At 43.2% G+C, this 20,975-nt stretch overlaps 1 protein-coding gene across 1 annotated transcript in view; it reads right to left on the bottom strand.

The window, feature by feature from the left end:
• lrmp (lymphoid-restricted membrane protein) overlaps nt 1-20,975 on the bottom strand; it is a 165,181-nt gene that overhangs the window by 138,218 nt on the left and 5,988 nt on the right. Inside the window, 2 exon segments of the mRNA XM_072562048.1 lie at nt 9,014-9,121; nt 12,013-12,224. Of these exon segments, the coding sequence (XP_072418149.1) occupies nt 9,014-9,121; nt 12,013-12,224 (320 nt within the window).

Genomic DNA, 20,975 nt, shown 5'->3' with positions numbered 1-20,975 from the left:
TACTCTAAGTCTATGCACCCTTGGGTCCTAGTCTCTCCTACCATTGGAAACATCTTCCTAGCATCTACTTTGTCCAGGCCATTTTGTATCTTTCAATTAGATTCCCCCTCATCCTTCTAATCTCCATCAAGCATAAACCAAGAGTCAAACATTTCTCATATGTTAAGCTTTTCATTCATAGGACCAGTCTTGTGAACCTCCTCTGAACATCCTCCAGAGTCAGTACACCCTTCCTGAGACATGGGGTCCAAACCGGTGCATAATACTCCAAATTTGGTCTTACCAGGATTAGTCTTGGGGGAAGGTCTCATTTTTTTTTTGCACAGGGGCCTCAGAGATTAGCAAGGGGGAAACTTTACAGAGTCAGTAGGGCTGGGTTCATTTCTGATGCCTCGATCAATACGGCTTTAAACTTGGTAGTAGATTGCAACAACTAATTGACTTACTAGGCCATCGCAGGGGCATTTAAAAGAGTATGCAATCACATGTAAACCAAACCTGACAAAGAATGGCAGGTCTCCTTCCCCAAGGGCATCAGTAACCCAATTAGATTCTTATGGCAATATTCAGTGTCATTATTAGACTTTTTACATTCTAGATTTACTCACAGGAGTCAAATTTCACCATTTGTCATGATAGGATTCCAACTTGGCCCTCAGTGCATAACTCCACCTCTGGATCATAGTTCCAGTGACATTGCCACACCGCCACTACCTTTCCCACAAATCAGGAATCCAAAAGCCCCTCCATTATTTGCAGTAGTACTTGAATAGATTTCAGAAAGCAGAATTGAAAAGGTAACTGGCTGGGCGTTCCAAGTCAGTGGAATCCCAACAAGACGTTTTAACTACATTAAAAGATAATACAAGTACAAGATTTGTTATTTGAGAAGATGATAGGTTTAGTCTTATCCAGTAGTTGCAGTTTTGCACAAATCCAACAGTTTTGACTAAATTCCTTCTCAACAGCATTGAACACTAAATGTTGGTTGTGATGTTAGTGCAATACTGACAGAGTGCTACACCAGAGAGTTTCTCAAATGGGATGTTGAGCCTCACTTGCTTTCTTAAAAAAAAAAAGAGAATATTTTTGTGGCACTATTCAAAAGGAGAATATTCCTGATCGCCTGACCAATAACCAGCCCTCAAAGCAGCAAAACAGGTCAGAGTACCTGTTCTTGGTTAGAAATTGCAACATAAATGCCAGCTCTATCATTAAGGATTAAGCAACGTGGCCCGATGCTGTGCAAAACAGTAACACATTACATGGCCTTCTATGTTAATGACTATCTGAAAACAAACAAAAGCAGATTGCGGTAATTAATTCTCACAATGGAATTAAAGAAAGGAACCTGGTCACAGTGTTGCCTGTAAAGCTGGCATCTGGATCGCTATAGGATTGCGGCATGAGGAGATTTCCTGGCAGGTTGTGCATCATGGGTGTTCCTTTTGAAGTATTGACGTGGAGGTGTCAGTGTTGGATTGGAGTGTACAAAGTTAAAAATCACAACACCAGGCTATAGTCCAACAGGTTTATTTGGAAGTATACCTTTCAGAGTGCTGTTTCTTCAGCAGGTAGCCACCTGAAGGAGTAGTACTCAAAGCTATACTTCCAAATAAACCTGTTGGACTAAAAACCTGGCCTTGTGAAGTATATGTGGGCATCCAGTGACAAATCCAGATATTAATCCTGGCTGTGAGCACTGCAGTTTCTAACTCAAGACAGGCTTACAATAGTCATTTACATATTCATAAAATATCAAACTGCTCATATTTTTGGTAAATGGGACATGTTTAACAAAACATCACATGCAGGGCTCTTTCAATTCATGAAAAAAGGTCTCTCTTTCACTTATTCTTGCATTCAAATAACTGGCAGTTTAATAACACTGCTCTGTGGGTCAGACAGTGGCCAGCACACCCTGCACAACATCATGTGGGCAGTCAATTATAATTGGCCAGGAAGTGACCAGCATTGTCTGTTTGCATTAACATCAATTTCATAGCATGGTCAGTGCCCTATTTATTTTAGCTGTTTGCTGAGTGGCATGGGTTTCCAATTTGCACTAATTACATTTTAAGATCATAAGATATAGGAGCAGAATTGAACCAGTCCATTGAGTCTGCTCTACCATTCAATCATAACTGTACGTTTCTCAACCCCATTTACTTCCCCATTTATCCCATCTTCTCCCTGTAGTCATTTGATCTCCTTTCTAATGAAGGATCTCTCTCAATGACTTGGTTTCCACTGCTCTTGACAGCAATGAATGCCACAGATTCACCAATCTCTGACTGAAGGAATACCTCATCTCCATTCAAAAGGTTTGTCCCTTCACTTGGAGGCTGTGCCCTTGGGTCCTGGTCTCTCAGACTACAGAACCATTTTCTCTACACCCACTCTACCTAGGCCTCAGTATTCTGAGTGTTTTAGTGAGATGCCCCCTCATGTTTCTAAACTCTTTAGTACAGAACCAAAGCCCTCAACTGTTGCTCACGACAAGCTCTTCATTCCCTGGCATCATTCTTGTGAACTTCCTCTGGACACCCCCCCCCCCCCCCCCCCCCCCCCCACTCCTCCTCCTAGGCCAACCTGTCCTTCCTTAGATACAGGCCCCAAAACTGTACACAATATTCCAAATGCAGTCTGGCCAGAGCCTTTCACAACCTCAGGAGCACATCCCCCACTTTTGAAATCTGGCCCTCAAAAATGAATGCTAACATTGCATTGGACTTCCTAACTGTAAAAAGAACCAGTATATTAAAGTTGAGAGAGAAAATCCTGAACTAGGACTCCCAAATCCCTCTGCTTCAAAATTACTGAAGCCTTCCCCATTTAGAGGAAAAAAAGTCTACATCGCTATTCTTCCCACCAAAGTGCATAACCTCACACTACCCAGATGGATTTCCTTCCATGACTTCCTTGTCCACTCTCCTAGCCAGTCCAAGTTCTTATTAGCTTCCCTGCTTCCTTAACACCTGTCCCTCTACCTATCCTGTGGAAGTCCACTTGTTACTAGCAATCATCCCAAAAATGACCCCTTTATCTCCACTCTACTTTTTGCCAATCTTCTATTCATGCCAGTATCTTACCCCTCACACCATGGGCCCTGCTCTTATTTAGCAGGCTCTTGGGCAGGACTTTGACAAAAGGCCTTCTGGAAACCCCATTAGATCACTTCCATCGTCTAACTTTCTCGATACCTCCTCAAATGAATCTAACAGATTTACCAGGCATGACAGTCCCTTCAGAAAGACGTGCTGACTCAATCCCACCATACCATGCACTTCCAAGCACTCTGCAACCTCATCCTTCATAATGGACTCTAAAATCTTACCAATGACTGAAGTCAGGCTAACTAGCCTACAATTTTCCATCTTCTGCCTCTCTCATTCCTTAAACAAGGCATTACATTAGCCATTTTCAGTCTTCTGGGACCCTTTGCACCCCCCACCCCCCCACCCCACACCAGTAGGTCCCGAAAGATCACTGACGGCTCTACAATCTCCTCAGCTATCTCCTTCAGAACACGGAGGAGAGGTCCATCCAGTTTGGGTGATTTATCCACCTTCAAACTTCCCCAGAGTCTTCTCTTCAGGTGACAGCAACTACACCCACCTCTGCCCCAACTCTCAAAAGTTCTGGTTTGCTACTGGTACCTTCCACTGAAAACTGATGCAAAGTACCTATTCAGTTCCTCTGCCATTTCTTTGATCCCCTCACTACTTCCCCAGCTCATTTTCCAGTGTCCAACGTCCAAGTTTGCCTCTCTTTTAGATATCTTAAAGTCTGCAACCTTTTGTATTACGAGCTTGCTTACCCACATTTTATCTTCTCTCCCTTATTTCTTTTTAAAGTTATCCTCTGTTGGTTTTTAAAAGCTTTCCAACCCTTTGACTTCCCACTAACATTCACCACATTGTACGCTTTCCCTTTTGCTTTTGTGCTGTCCCCGAATTGCCTTGCCAGCATGGTTGCTTTATCTTCACCTCTGCATCTTTCTTCTTCCTTGTGATGTCATATGCTGTGCCTCCCAAATTACCCCCCCCGAAACCCCTGCCATTGCTGCTCCACCATCTTCCCTGCTAGGCTCCCCTTCCAATCAACTCTGGCCAGCTCCTCCCTCACCTTTGTCATTACCTTTACTCTATTGTAATAGCATTAACATCAGACTCCAGCTTCTCCGTCTCAGAGTGAATTCAATCATGTTATGGTCACTGCCCCCTAGAGGTTGCTTTACCTTCATCCTAATCAAGTTGACCAAATTACACATCACCAAATCCAGATTAGTTGAACTAGTTATATTGCTTGTTTGCAGTTTTTATGGAAAATCAATCTTATCTCCTCACAAGTCACACAGGTTTGTTTAGGTTGTGTTCATCATACAACAAATTGAATAGCCTTTTGTTAAGAGTACAAAAAAGGAGAAAGAATTGAATTACCACTCAAGTAGCAAATTACTGTTTCATTTACTCCCAAGAGCTAAGGTTGTCAGTCAACTACTGGCACGGAATCAAATCAGATCAAGGCTAGGAGCTACAGCAACAGTTACTGTTAAATACAAAACAGAAAATGCTGGAAATATGCAGGTTAGGTTACAACCCTTCTACATAGACATGTTCAAAGAAATCCATTGTCTTCTAATATGGTTTCAGACCTCTCTTGTTCATTAGTTATAGAGATGTACAGCACAGAAACAGACCCTTTGGTCCAATTCATCCAACGAGAATCTACATTAATCCAGTCGCACTTGCCAGCACTTGGCCCATATTCCTCCAAACCCTTCCTATTCATATACCCATCTAAATGGCTTTTAATTGCTGCAATTTTACCGGCCTCCACCACTTCCTCTGGCAGCTGATTCCACGTACGCACCACTGTGTGTGAAAAGGTTGCCCCTTAGGCCCCTTTTAAATCTTTCTCCACTCACTGTAAACCTATGTCATCTAGTTTTACTCTCCTCTATTCTGGGGAAAGAGAGCTTTTATACATTCTCTTAGACCTTCCTTGATCATATTTCGAAACGGTAATAATTTTTCCCTGTCCCAATGCTCCAAACTTCATAGCCATCACACTGACTGTAGCTCACATTGAACAGTGTTGCATCTGATCCCATGCTAAGCAATGTAGAGTTTAAAAGTGCATGTATATCATGGTCTCAGTGAAAAGTCCTAAGCAACGATTCCTCATTTATTTCTGCTGAAAATCATCCAAAACTAATTCACACCAATGGAGCAGCTTGCTCATATTAAAAAGGTTTCATCGCAGCTTTTTCCTGTTTTCTCATTTACAAGCCCAGCTTCAAGCAGGGCCCTTCCTCAGCCTGACACTTGAACTCTTACTGCAGTGCTGGTTAAGGGAGATATTCCTGGTTTGTCTGCACCCAATGTCAAAATGTTCTTTGCATTCAAGGTCACTTCAGAAAAACAGAATGCAAAACCCAACTAGACAATGCAGCTCTGCACACTACAAGTGGTGGTGTCTTTGACTGTAAACTGATATCCAATTTTAGCTTTCAGGTACATGCAGAAGATCCTATGACCAATTGTGAAGAGCAAGGGTGAGCCACAACAGTAATACTCCATTAAAAATATTGCAATTGGTTATGAGGAGCTTTTTTCTCCCCTCTTTCAAATGCCCACACACAGACACACAATGCTTACTCAGAACCCTCCTCTGTTCAGTCAGTAGCTGCAGAGCAAACAACCATCCAGTTCACATTCAAAAATCATAACATTGACCACCCCAGTCCAACACCAGCACCTCCACATCATGGCTGTTATCATCCAGTTCAGACAGACAACATTCAGCTATCACCCAATACCCAACAGATGATTATTCCATTGCAGTTTGTTGAGTTTTGCAGTGGAGAAATTAGCCACAGCTCCAACATTACAACACTGACTTTGCTTCAAAAAGTATTAATTGGCTAGAAAGGGCTTTGCAAGATTCAGACATGATAGACGCCATTGTTATTTTATTCACCTGGACGAGGGTATCACTGGCTGGGCCGGCATTTATTGCTCATTCCCAGTTGCCCTTGAGAAGGCGATGGTGAGCTACCCTCTTGATCCATTGCAGTGGATGTGCTGTAGGCTGACCCACAATGACGTTAGGAAGGGAGATGCAGAGTTTTGAACCAGCAACAGGGAAGGAACAACCATATTATTCCAAGTCAGGATGGTACATGGCTGGGGTCGGGATGTTGCTGGGTCACGATTAGAGATCCTTGGTGTTATGTATCTGCTGCCCCTGTCTTTCTAGACGACAGCGGAATGTGGATTTGGAGTTATTCAAAAAGCCTCAAAAATCAATTTCTGCCATATACCTTATAAGATGTTTACTCCAGTGATACTGAACATAAAAGTGGTGGAAGATGCAATCAATTGGGTTGCTTTGCCCTGGATGCTATCCAGCTTCTAGAGTAGTGTTGGATCATCCAGGCAAGTGGGGAGTATTCCATCACACTCCTGACTTGTGCCTTATAGATGGTGGTTAGGCTTTGGAGGAGCCAGGAAGTGAATTACCTGTTGTATTATTCCTCGCCTCTGACCTTCTAACCACTATTTATATGGGTGGTCCAGTTGAGTTTCTGGTCAATAGAACACCCGCGACTCTGGTAGTAGAGGATATTATTATTGAATGTCACTGGGTGACGGTGAGATTTTCTCTTAGTGTAGATGATCATAGCCCATCACTTGTACGCCGTGCATTCTACTTGCCAATTATCAGCCCAAGCCTGGATATGACCCAGATCTTGCTGTGTTCGAACATAGATTGCATTAGTATTGGAGTCATTATGCATGCTGAACAGTCAGTCAATCATTGGCCTCACTTCTGACCTTATGGAAGAAAGGTCATTGACGGTTGGGTCTAGAACACTACCGTGAGGAAGGCCTGCAGAGAGATGCTTTGGAGCAGAGGTGAGGGAGCTCCGACAACCATGGCCACGTTCCCATATGGCAGGTATGAGTCTAACCAAAGTGTTTACCTGTAATGAGGCCTGGAGCTGAGTGGCACCTGGTGGAACCCAAGCTAGGCCGTGAACAGGTGCTGCTCCATAGCATTGTCAATCACAACTTCCATCACTTTACTTATGATTGAGAGTAGACAGAGTTTGGGAGGTTCTTCTGGTAGTGGTAACATTCCTATCTCTGGACCAGAAAGCCTGCATTCAAGACTCAACTGCTCCAGAGTGTGTCAGAGTATTTCTGACCAGGTTGATTAAAAATATCTTGACTGACAGAGTGAATTGGCTGGGTTGGATTGCTCTTGCTTTTGTTCAGGTATATCCTGCACACCAATGTTTCACATTGTGGGGTGGATGCCAGTTTTTATAACTATATTGGTTAGGGGAGCCGCAGGTTCCGGAGCACAAACCTCCAGCAGTCTTGCTGAAACGTCAGGGTCAATGTCTTGAGTCACCAGTGGTTCCTTGATGTCACGTGGAGTGAATTGAATTGAATTGACTGAAGTCCGGTGATGCTGTGGGACCTCTGGAAGAGGCAGACATGGATTACCCACTCGGCATTTCCGACTGAAAATTGTTGCGAGTGCTTCAGCTTTATCTTTTATACTGATGTGCTGGACTCCCCCAGTGATTGAGTGAGGGGATATTTATGGAGCCTCTGCCTCCAGCTGATTTATTTAATCGTCCACCACCACCAGTCACCACTGGATGCAGCACGACTGTGGAGCTTAGATCCGATCTATTTGCTGTGGAACCGCCTATAGCGTCATCACTTTATGTTTGGCACACAGGTAGTTCTGTATTGTGGCTTCAGGCGAACAGCTCATGGAGATATACCTGCAGCCACTTCTAGCATGACTCTCCCGCACTCTTCCCCGAACCAGGGTCCTGACTTGATGGTAATTGTAGGTGTGTGGATATGCCAGGTCACAAGTTACTGACGTGTGTGGAGTAAACTCAGCTGCTGCTGATGGCCCATTACACCTTACGGGTGCTAGTTTGAGGACTTACATTCAAAGTGGTCACGCCACACAACACAACTGATAAATGGAAGGCTTCCCTTTAGTTTCCAGCAGTCGGCAGGCCCATATCTCCACAGGATGCAACAACACTGGACCAAAAAGGGATGGACAAGGGCATGGAGCTTTCACATTTCCAATCTCTACACAGCCACAGTCACTAGACCCAGACTGGGACAACCCAACAAAAAGGAGCAACCTTGTGACATGTATCCTAAAGCCTTCCATCTAACTAATGAACAAGTCTTCTTTCACAGGATATTCCTAGAAAAATTGAACGCTTTAGAATAAAGAAGATTGACGCCAAATTTAATAAACCCATTGATAACAGAGATGGGGAGCTAAGAGGGAAGACGTTCCTCATTTTACCCAACTTTGGTTGGAGAGGCACTGCTATGTACAACCCAGAGGTCTCCTTGGACTGCAGAACAATGGCTGCCCTGAAGTGCTAATAAATTTTCTATTAAATGCAACACTGTTTCCACTTGGGCAAAAGAAATTTGCCCTTCATCGCATCTAGGAAAAGCCCAACTGGTTTATGCTGGCCCAAATCTAGGGAAAACGAATTGGAAATATTGATGAAACGTTGAAAACCTGAGACATTAATTCATTCTCTCTCCCTCTCTCTCTGCTATCAAACCTGAGTACTTACAGATTTTTGTGGGCATGCTTCAGTATTTCTGCTTTGGGATAAGCTGCTGTTTGTCACTTCTTATTGCTCTATACACCCAGTGCGTGTCTCTCTACCTCACATGTGCATCAATGCTGTTGACCTTCACCATTCTAAGAGTTATTTTTTTAAAAACAAAACAATGTTGGGGAAAGTAAAGATAGAAAAAAAAAGGCCCATTATTTATCAAAGACTTTTTCTTAGGTTGGGGAGAATGAACAATGAGCACAATGCGGCAGGACACAAGTGAGATACTTGCAGGAAGTACTCACTATGTGCTAAATGAATAATTGTAATAATTAATCATATTGAAACTGCACCTAGCCCACACAGATTAATTTAGGTGTTGCTTACAAGTCTCCTTTCGAAATCTCCCCACCGAGAGCCTCCAAGCTTCCTACAGTTCCATCGGTTGCATCAGAAAGTTTGATTCCTGTTAGAGATGGCAGAGGTTTGTATGAGCTAACGTGGTTTCGACAACACACTTAGAAACTACTGCAAAACAAAAGCAACGGCTCGAATTTGACTCTGGTAAAATGCACAGAGAAACAAAAAAAAAAGGTGACAAATCGCAAATATCGGTTGAATGTGAAAGATATTACCTGATACAACTCCACTAGGATGTTGGACAACATCTTCATTAACATTTACAACTTCTTGGGTCTCTTCATGGAAACTAAAAACACCCAATATGGAAACCATCATCAGTCAGTGCAACAATCCCTTGTAAGTTATCATAGAATCCCCAGTGTGAAGTCCATCCAGTTTACACATCCCTGAACACTACGGGCAATTTAGCATGGCCAATCCACCTAATCTGCACATCTTTGGACTGTGTGAGGAAACCAGTGAACCCAGAGGAAATTCCAAACAGACTCCAACAAGCAAATTCCAAAAAGCCCTAAAGTGGCATTGAACCAGTGGGAGGCAGCAGTGCTAACCATTGTGCTACCCTTAAAAGGTTAGTTCAATACCAGCATGTAGACATGAGATTTTATTACAGCTTACACTACTGTAGCAAAATACGTTCCTGGAAGGAAAACATATAGCATCTTATAGAAAAGGAAACATGGTTTGTTACGTACCCTGCAATACCACAGATGAAACATTCAAGCCCGAACTACAAACTGAACGCGGTGAAATTGTAACGGAAAATATGTACACCACGTTCCTGAGAATGGAATCAGGATCACAGAACAACCCTCATGCTACAGTATGGACTAATTTCAGGTCGCCTTGTCTCATTCATGCACAAACATGCGCACATTACAGCAGCACTGTCACAAAGGGGAATTTGTTTAGGTTCACAAACACTCCTCCTGACACATATTTTGAGTTCATTATGGTGCAACTCTATGTGCCCTGAATGTAACTATGCTGACATGCATTTCTGCAGTATTGTAAACACATTTATGTCTAATTGACTAGGTTTTGACCAAGATTTCACAGAGTAGAATTGATGGGCAGTTCTCACTATAGGTGGAGGATAAAGGATTGACTTACTAACTGGCAATGACATGGCATTTGTATGTTCACTTCTATCATCCAAGTTTGTAAATGACAAATCCCGCAGCAGGATATAGACAGGTTTAACGAGTACGCAAGTTCAGCAGATGAAATCCAATCCGGGAAATTGAGAAATTATGCACTTTGGCAGAAAAAGTAATGGAACTTAATGTGATTGAAATGAAGAAAGACTTCGGAAAGCTCCAGGAGAGGGATTTGGGTGTCCTCAAGAGGAAGCACAGAAAGCTAACATCAGGGTTAAACAAGTAACTGGGAAGTCATTTATTGGCCTTATTTCAAAGGGAATGGAGTGAAATTAGGGAGGTCTTGTTAACCGTATGTAAGGCACTAGTCAATCCATTAGATGGAATACTGGTCCCTTTATCTACAGAAAGGTACCCTGTCATGGGGGTTATCCAAAGAAGGTTCACTAGATTGATACCACGGATGGAGGAACTGTCTGAGGAGGAGAAGTCAAATAAATTGGGCTTGTGCTCTTTGGAATTTGGATGAACAAGAGGTGACATTATTGCAAGTTAAGATTCTTGGGGAGCTTAAAAGGCAGATATAGAGAAACGGTTTATTTTTGAGAGTCTAGGGCCAGAGGGAATCATCTCCGAGCAATAGGTCTCCCATTCAAGACAATAAGAACAACAATTATTTTTTTCTTCTTCGATAGCAGTGAATCTGTTGATTTCCCTGCCACAAAGGTCTGGGGAGGCTGGACTATTCAACATATTGAAGGCTGAAATGGACAGATTTTTTAATGTGTAAGGGAATCAAGAGGTCTAGGGAAAATGCAGGAAAGTAGAGCTGAGGATTATCAGATCAGCCATGACCTCATGATCTGAATGGCAGTGCAAACCCAATAGGCTGAATGGTCTACTTCCACCCCTTGTGTTATATTCTTAAAGTCTGCTTATTATGGTTGACAACATAACCACATTCAGCTAATGAAATATTAAAGAGCTGAAGCACAATTATAAATGATAGGAATCTTATTTTAAGATTAGTTTATTCTTCTTTTACCTTCCCACATTCATGACTCTCTATGCTACATTAGATCAACCTGTTACAAGGCCCTGCAACTCAGAGAGGAGAATATCCAAGAGGATTTAACCTGGTGCTTCCCCGCGAGACAACAAAGATCATGAAAATACCCAAATTTCACACAAACTGGAGAATCAAAATCCCAACCTGTCACTTGGCAAACAAACATTGCTTTGGTCCTGAGCTGGTGAGCAAGGTTTATTAAAAAAGCAAGCCATCTTAACAAGCATTACCACAGTACTGAAGGGGACATTCAAAGCACTGGTGTACACACATTCGTTTATTGATAAATAGTCATTTCTTTTTGAATATAGAAACGTCACAAAGTGTGAAAAAGCACTCCGATCAATACAGGAGGTAAATCTCAATTAGCACATTTAACTGCTCTTGTAGTCAAACTGATTCCCATATTACAGTTTTTACCATAAACTATCCACATACAAGGTGGTGTACAGGAGAAAACACACACACACAAAGATGGAGCACAGTACATTTGTGGGTAACATTGGCGAGACCACAATTCTTGTCCGCTCTGCCCCAGTAAGGCTTTGATGGACCACCTTCCCCTTTGCTAATCAATTGTTTAAGAGTAGAACTGGACTGCTACTCTTACAGGCTAGACTGTGTAGAGATGATAGATTCACTTTCCCTGAGATTAGCTCACCGTTTTGTTCTTATTTTAGAAGCAATCTAGTGGCTTCCTTGGTCCTTAGCTCTCATGTCACTTCCCAATAATCAAGTTGACAGCTGACCAGAAGTTTTATTATATTCCATCGCTTGGGCTCAGAACAGGTCACAGGGGCTGTATTTGTCCCTCAGTTTCTTACCTTTTCCTCCTACAGTCTTCAATCCATTCTTTCATCACCGCACGATAGGTGTTCAGATCAATGGACACATCCTTGTTATCCGGGTCCAGCATGTTACACAAATCCTCAAGGCCACTGTCCTCAGAACTGCGGCTTGTGGTGTGTCGCAGATAGTCCACAATCATAGAAACCAGGCACTTTCCCTGCAGAAAGCAAATCAGACCAAACCATTTGATTACATAGAATCCCTACAGTGTGAAAACAGGTTATTTGGCCCAACAGGTCCACAGCAACCCTCCAGAGAGTAACCCACCCAGACCCATTCCCCTACCCTATTACTCTCCATTTACCCCTGACTAATGCACCTAACGTTACACATCCCTGAACACTATGGGCAATTTAGCATGGTCAATCCAGCTAACCTCTGCACCTTTGGATACGTGGATTATTTATTCACTTTGCTGAGATCTTACAGTCTCAGTGATCCCAGTAGACATGGGAAGTGGGGAAAAAGTCAACAGTTAGGATATTCTCTTTCACAATGGGATGAGACAGAGGTGGTAACAGCAACAATGCACCAAAACCATTCTCGCTTTGGTAATTAAAATCAGAACTATACAACAGGGGGGAGGAAGCTGCTTGACCCAACATGCTTGTGCTAGATCTTTTGATGAGCAACCCAATTAGTCGCAGTTCCTTGCTTTTCTCCCCCAAATTGCCTGCAATCCTTTCTTCAAGTATTCATCCCATTCTCTTTTGAATGCTGTTACTGAATTGGTTTATTTGCCCCATCGTGTAACATATTCATAGAATGTTTTACATTAGATTCCCTAGAAACAGGCCCCTCAGCCCAACCAGTCCACACCGACCCTCCGAAGAGCAACCCACCCAGAGCCCTTTCCCTCTGACTATTGCACCTAACACTACGGGCCAATTTAGCGTGGCCAATTCACCTGACCTGCACATCTTTCGACTGTGGGAGGAAACCGGAGCACCCGGAAGAAACCCATGTAATAGTTTCTCTGAGCAGCATGTTTTGGAAGCAACCAGAGAGCAGGTTAAATTAGACTTTGTATTGTATAACCTGACAATTAATGGCTTCAGACTAATGGCACCTCTAGGTAGTACTGACCAGAATATAATGGAGCTTTACATCCAGTTTGAAAGGGAGTACTATATATATACACACACACACACACACACACACACACACACACACACACACACACTTGTGTATAGGTCAATCCCATGTACAAGTACACCCCCTATTTTTGGCCAAAAAAATCTTGTATTTTCCATATTTCTCATGTACAAGTTGACCCAACTATATCTCATTCATTCATTCATACTGGTAATGTCATTCATTCATTCAGACCAGGACTAAGTCTATCGGTAGTTACAGCACTTTGTTCACTTTACATCCAAAAAAGTTAATCTCATTAAAAAGTGCAGCATGAATTTCAGCCCCTCAAAACTCATGCCTGTGCATTAACTTTTTTTAGAAGTTGAAATTAGGGTTCGATTATCTTGAAAATTCGACCTATACATGAGTATATACAGTAGGTTGGGTTCAAGACTAGTATTTTAAACTTAGTCAGCTGAAGTGATTGAGTATACCAGGCTGGAGGATAGATCAATAGAGTGGCAGACATTTCACAAGATATTTCCGAATGCAGATTGGCTGGCTGGAAATGAGAAATGGGTGTTTGGTTGATTGGCAGGATGTGACAAGTGAGGTCACTCCCAGGTCTGCACTGGGGTCTCAGCTTTTCAACATTTAAATAATGACTTAGACGATGGGAGCCAAAGCGTGGTAGTTAAATTTGGTGATGACACAAAAGATAGGCAGGAAAATATATTGTGAAGACAACTTCAGGAGTTTGCAGCCAGCTATAAATAGGTTATGTTAGTGGGATAGAATAGGAATATGCATAGCTATTCACTGTGGCAGGAAGAAATAAAACAAACAAGTATGGTATTATTTAGAGAATAAATGCAGTATTCCAAGGTGCAGCAGGATCTAAACATTCTAAAGCATGAGTTACTCAAAGTTAGTACGTGGGTATATGAAGGCAGCTAGTGAGTTGCTACCCTGTATTACAAGAGGAATTGAATGTTAAAATAAGGATATTGTGCTTCATTTGTAGAAGGCATTGATGACTCCACGGAGTACTGTGCGCGGTTCTGGTCTCCTTATTTAAGAAAGGATGCAATTTCTTTGAACCATCTCCAAAGACGGTTTATTAGATTGATAACCCGGAATGAACTGGTTGCCTGATGTGGAAAGATCGGACATACTGGGCTTTTTTTTTAAAAGCTGGGATGTAGAAGACTGAGGGGTTACCTTTAGTTCAGCCACATTTGGAATAGCATGCGCAGTTCTGATCACCATAATACAGGAGGTATGTGGAGTGCTTGCGAAAGAGATTTACCAGCTTGCTGCCTGGATTGGACTGAATTAGCTAGGATGAGAGGTTGGGACAAACATGGTTTGTTTTCACTGGAGGCTGAGGGGGCAACCATGTGGAAGGATATAAAACTATGAAAGGTGGAAAACCAGTCTCTTTCTCGGGGGCTGGAAGTGTCAAATACCATGGGGCATACATTTAAACTTGAGCGGGCAATGTTTAAAGATGTGCAAGGCAAGTTTCTTTTAATTAAACAGAGGGTGGTAGGGTGCTGAAATATGCCAGAGATTAGAGACAAGAGTGTAGTGCTGGAAGAGCACAAGTCAGGCAGCATCCAAGGAGCAGGTCCAGAAATATGCTGCCAGGGGAGATGGTAAAAGTAGATAAGATAGCAACATTTATAGAGGCAATTGGACCAATACATAAACAGGCAAGGAATAGAGGGATAGGGGAGCATGTGCAGACAAATGGGACTAATTTAGGATGGCATCATGGTCAACACAGACATGGGCCGAAGGGCCTGTTCCTGTAATGTTCTATGTTTAGGGTGTGACTGACGTTGACCAGGTGGATGTGGAAAAGATACTTCACCTTGAGGCTCTGTCTAGAACTGGGGGGGGGGGGGGGGGGGGGGCAGTGTTTTAAAATTAGGGACCACACTTTCAGGACAGAGAAGAGGAAATGTTCCCAGTCAGAAATACTTTGAAACTTTCAGCCTCCAAAGCAAAGAGGGACATTTTAATATATTAAACGTAGTGGGCAGAGGAAAACCAAAGGTTGAGGAGTGGATGGAAAATGGAATCTATTTCACGGTCGTTGGAAGTGCTAACTACTCACTGCGTGCACTTACTGATTAGTTTATACCTGAATCCTTTCGATCAACCCTTCAAAACATCAGAAGCAGGTTTGCCATTCACTTTATCTGAACACTAACTTTAAACATTACAATCAAATCTCTTGGCTTTCTCAGCCCACAGGAGAACAACTGGATTAAATGCTTCCCTTGTGTGTCACCTCCACAGCCAATTCTCCAGCTAATGTAATGTAGAGTGTCCCATCTATGGGAATACTTGTTAAATATTCTAATAGTCATGATCGTTTTCTCATGGAGGACACTGCCCTCTCCTGGGCAGAATGAGAGCTGAAACGTCACGTTCTCAAAACTGCCAGACCCACTCAGGAAACAAGAGTAGGCCTTCTTGTGAGGGCCAGTGGAAGTGTCCCTACCCCTGAACTGAGGGGCCTTGGTTTAAGTCCCACCCATTGCAGAGATGTGCAATAACATGAGAACAGGTTGATTTGAAAAATAGAACAAAACAAAACAAGAGTATTTAGACTATAATATCTGCTATTCGAGCCAGCTCGCTAATAGAAATACAGCAATTGTTTCCAGAGTTTATTGCAGACCCTGACCAGAGATAAGGAAAATCCAAATGGTGCAAATTTTTGGAAACCACAAAAAGGTCCAAATAAACTATTTGTTGTTCCTCCTCTTCTCTCTCCCCCACCCTCCCCCCAAGTAGGTTACCACGACCACACATTAAGTCTCAAATCCCATAGAATACACAATGCAAACAAGCAATTCAGCTCAACGATTCCATACTGACATATCTGGCATAAGTCTGTTCCAATCCTTCTCCATCTAAAATCTCATGATGTGAACGTGCTGGTGTTGGACCGGGGGGTGGACAAAGTCAGAATTCACACAATGCCAGGTTATAATCCAACAGGTTTATTTGAAATCACAAGCTTTCAGAACTCAGCCCCTTCATCAGGTGCACAGAGGAACCTCAGTTACCCAAAGGACATGGGCGGGGAGTTTTTTGTTCAGATAATTGAATGCCAGGTAACAGTTTAACCAAGCATCGGAACCTTGCTCAGATAATCCGAAATTAGGATAATCGAATGCTAGATAATGAGGTTCCTCTGTAGTGAGAGAGGAGAACACAAGATACAGAATTTATAGGCAAAGAGATAAAGGGCAGAAAATCAAAAGATCGTACAAATGGTGTGAGTGGAGCATCAGATAAGACTCTGCAGGTTACAGAGAGAGTAAAGTATCAAAGGCTGAATAACAAGCGAAGGGATGATCTATAAATCCCATTAATGAGGCAGAGGGATAATTACACTCTACTGCAAGCCCACAGATAACCTCACAATGCTGCAGTTCTCCAGCTTCCACCCCAACCATATTAATGAAACCAGCCCCTATGGACAAGTCCTGCACATACACAGATGAGGAGGGACGCGAGGGATACCTAAAAGATTTTGAAGGACGCCCTCATAAGAATGGGATACAAAGCTTAACACATTGATCGCCAGTTCTGACATGCCACAGTGAAAAACAGCAACAGTCTCCTCAGAGGACAGACAGGATACGGCAGATAAAATACCCTTCATCATCCCGTACTGCCCCAGAGCGGAGAGACTAAGCGGTGTCTTTCGCAGCTGTCAACATGTCAAAGATTATGACTAACTTGCCAAGACCATCCCCACGGCTCCAGTTCTCGTCTTCAAACAACCATTCACAGCAAACTACCCAGCCTTCAGAACAACATTGACCACAACACCAGGAGAAACTGTCGCCCAGAAAGTTGAGTGCTCCCAAGCACGGAGGATGTCACCTAGGCAGGGGCGGCACGGTGGCACAGTGGTTAGCACTGCTGCCTCACAGCGCCAGAGACCCGGGTTCAATTCCCGCCTCAGGCGACTGACTGTGTGGAGTTTGCACGTTCTCCCCGTGTCTGCGTGGGTTTCCTCCGGGTGCTCCGGTTTCCTCCCACACTCCAAAGATGTGCAGGCCAGGTGAATTGGCCATGCTAAATTGCCCATAGTGTTAGGTAATGGGGTAGATGTAGATGTAGGGGTATGGGTGGGTTACGCTTCGGCGGGGCGGTGTGGACTTGTTGGGCCGAAGGGCCTGTTTCCACACTGTAAGTAATCTAATTTAATCTAAAACCATACAACCCTACCACAGCAACCTCTGCAAGACAGGCCAGATCATAGAGAAGGAAACTACTGTCACACATGGGGGCACCACCAACCACATAAATGGCAGATATTCATGTGACTTGACAGCGTCATCTACCTCCTATGCTACACGTAAGGATACCCCAAGGCATGGTATATTGGTGAGAACATGCAGAAGCTACGACAATGAATGACTGGACACTGTGCACCAATCACAGACAGGGATGTGCTCTCCTAGTCAGGGAACATTTCAGTAGTCAAGAGTATTCCGTTAGCATCCCCCTAGGTGACCTTAAAGATATACAACCATGTAGAATCACCGAGCAGAAACCGATTGCCAAGTTCCGTATCACAAAGATGGCTTCAACCGTGACCTTGGGTTGATGTCGCACTACATGAGTCCACCACGCTGTTCCGTATCTGTAAAATCTTCCGACTGTCCTATGTTGACACTATCACCTTGATAAATTGTTATGATCTCTCTACCTTCGTTTGTACAGTTTTGGATCACTCATTATTTTGGTTAGACCCTCAGCATTCAACTCAGTGAGCATCACCTTATTTTTAATTTTTTGTAATTATCTCTGCCTCATTTAATCAGATTATAGGTCATCCCTTCGCCTGTTATTCAGCTGTTGACACTTAACTCACATGGTCTAAAACGGTGTCACTTGCACAGACTTATTATTCAACATTCCACTCACCACCATTTGTATGATCTTTTGATCTCTCTGCCTATAAATTCTGTGTCTGTGCACTTCTCTCTCTCTTTCACCTGATGAAAGGCTGTGCTCCAAAAGCTTGTGATTTCAATTAAACCTGTTGGACTTTACTCTGGTGTCATGTGACTTCTGACTTCATCTAATTCTCAGTTTAATCATATGCTTATCGAGATTCTCCTTAAATGGATGAACTTTAATCATTTCGACTGCTCGTGATAACGAGCACTCAACGTTTTGGGCAACAGTTTCTCCTGAGTTCTCGGTTCAATGACTATCTTCGATTGATGCCTTTCAGCTTCCTCTTCCCCACTATTTGATACATTTATTTCAAATGGCTAACACCCTTATTCTGAGACTGTGTTACCGTTTGCCAGACAGTGGAAACATTTTCTCATTACCTACACTATCAAACTCTTTAGGAATGTTATAGTTCAATTAGAGCCACCTCTCATTCTTCCAAACGAAGGCAACATAGGCAGAGTCTACTAAATCTTGTTTTGTCCCAGGAAGATTCTGGGTAATCCAAGATGGAGGACAGGAAAAAAAATCATGTCTGCAAGATCTGCTTTTTGAGGTATTTTAGGTGCTGGAGGTGATTTCCTTGAAGTCCAGGAGCAGCAATTACTGTTTTGTATGCTGTTGCATTGTTTTGGAACTTTGGGGAAAAAAAAATCAAAACAACTGCACTTTTTTTTAAAATAAAATAAAGAGAAAGACAGCTAAAAGGCAGTGAGCACACGGTCAGTGAGGGAGAGAGAAAGAAACCTACAGTGCTAACTGACACAGCAGTGAATCTGCAGAGTTACTGCCTTTGCTGTTGGAGTTCATGCATCTCTGGACATCGGAGTGAGTCGTGGAAAAAATTCTCAGTGAAATTCACAGCTGATCTTGGAGGAATGTGTGTGGGAGAGCTCACAGCACAGGAACAGATAAGGGCATAGTTTTTAAGTGCAAGTCTACAGTAATGAGTAGAGTGGGTTCTTTCCTCGATTATGTTTTATTGAGATCGGTCTCTTGATTAAGTTTTAAAAATATAAACTGTAAGTACTAAGCTAGCCTGGAGCAGTGTTTTTTTTTAAAGAGCAAAAAGACAGTGCTATTTTCTGGGTCTGTAGGTTGTGAAGGAGCAAAGATGGCCTTTATTAGAGTGATATGCTCTTCAAAGTTTGTGAGAAGATTTGTAGCTCGGGTGCTCGTTGTTGTGGTTCTGTTCACCGAGCTGGGAATTTGTGTTGCAGACGTTTCGTCCCCTGTCTAGGTGACATCCTCAGTGCTTGGGAGCCTCCTGTGAAGCGCATCTGTGATGTTTCCTCTGGCATTTATAGTGGTTTGAATCTGCCGCTTCCGGTTGTCAGTTCCGGTTAACAACCAGAAGCAGCAGATTCAAACCACTATAAATGCCGGAGGAAACATCACAGAAGCGCTTCACAGGAGGCTCCCAAGCACTGAGGATGTCACCTAGACAGGGGACGAAACGTCTGCAACACAAATTCCCAGCTCGGTGAACAGAACCACAACAGTGATATGCTCTTCCTGTTGAATATGGGAGATTAGGGAAAGTTACCATGTTACTGATGATTATGTCTGCGGGAAGTGTGTTTGGTTGCATGGATTGATTGGAGCAGCAGTTAGAGGTCAATTCCCCATTGCAGGAGCTGGGGGTGTGATGGATGGCAGTTATAGGAAGGAAGAAAAGCCGCAGATACAGTCAGGTAGAGGGGTAAACTCCAGGAAAGGTAGGAGAGATAGGCAGGTAGTGCAGGAGTCTTCTGTGGCTAACCCCATTTCAAACAAGTATGCTGTTTTGGGAAGTGTAAGGGATGATGGACTCTCAGGGGAATATAGCACGAACAGCCAAATTTCTGGTATTGAGACAGGCTCTAATGCAATGAAGGGTACGTTGGGTTCCAAGAGATTGATTGTGATAGGGGACTGTCTAATCCGGGGCACAGACAGATATTTCTTCTGCCAGCAGCAAAAAAATCAGAATGGTGTGTTGCCTCCATGGTGCTAGGATCAAGGATGTCCCAGAGAGGGTGCAGAATGTTCTCACGGGGGAAGAGGCCCCAGCAGGAGGCCATTGTCCACATTGGAACCAATGACATAGGAAGGAAAAAGGATGAGATTCTAAAGGGAGAATATAGAGAGTTAGGCAGGAATTAAAAAAGAAGGCCCTCAACAGTAGTAATATCTGGATTACTGCCGATGCTACAAGCTAGTGAGGGCAGGAATAGGAGGAAAGAGCAGATGAATACATGGCTGAGGAGCGGGTGTACGGGAGAAGGATTCACATTTGTGGACCATTGGAATCTCTTCTGGGGTAGAAGTGACCTGTACAAGAAGGACGGATTGCACCGGGACTAATACACTGGCTGGGAGATTTGCTAGAGCTGCTCAGGAGGATTTAAGCTAGTAAAGGGGGGAGTGGGACCCAGGGAAATAGTGAGGAAAGAGATCAGTCAGAGAGATACAGTTGAGAAAAGGAAAGAGAGTCAAACAGTCAGGGGCAGGCAGGAACAAAACAGAACAAGATAGGATTGATAAATTAAACTGCATTTATTTCAATGCAAGAGGCCTAACAGGGAAGGCAGATGAACTCAAGGCATGGTTAGGAACATGGGGCTGGGATATCATAGCAATTACAGAGACATGGCTCAGGGATGGACAGAACTGGCAGCTTAGTGTTCCAAGATAGAAATGCTACAGGAAGGACAGAAGGGGAGGCAAGAGGGGAGGGGAAGTGGCGTTTTTGATAAGGGATAGCATTACAGGAACATATTTCCAGAAAAATTTCCAGGCAAGTTATTTGGGTGGAATGGGGAAATAAGAAAGTGGTGATCATTTTATTGGGATT

This window comes from Chiloscyllium punctatum, chromosome 44 (genome assembly GCF_047496795.1).
Source record: "Chiloscyllium punctatum isolate Juve2018m chromosome 44, sChiPun1.3, whole genome shotgun sequence".
In the NCBI taxonomy this organism is placed as follows: Eukaryota; Metazoa; Chordata; class Chondrichthyes; order Orectolobiformes; family Hemiscylliidae; genus Chiloscyllium; species Chiloscyllium punctatum.
This window is presented reverse-complemented; position numbering and strand designations above follow the sequence as displayed.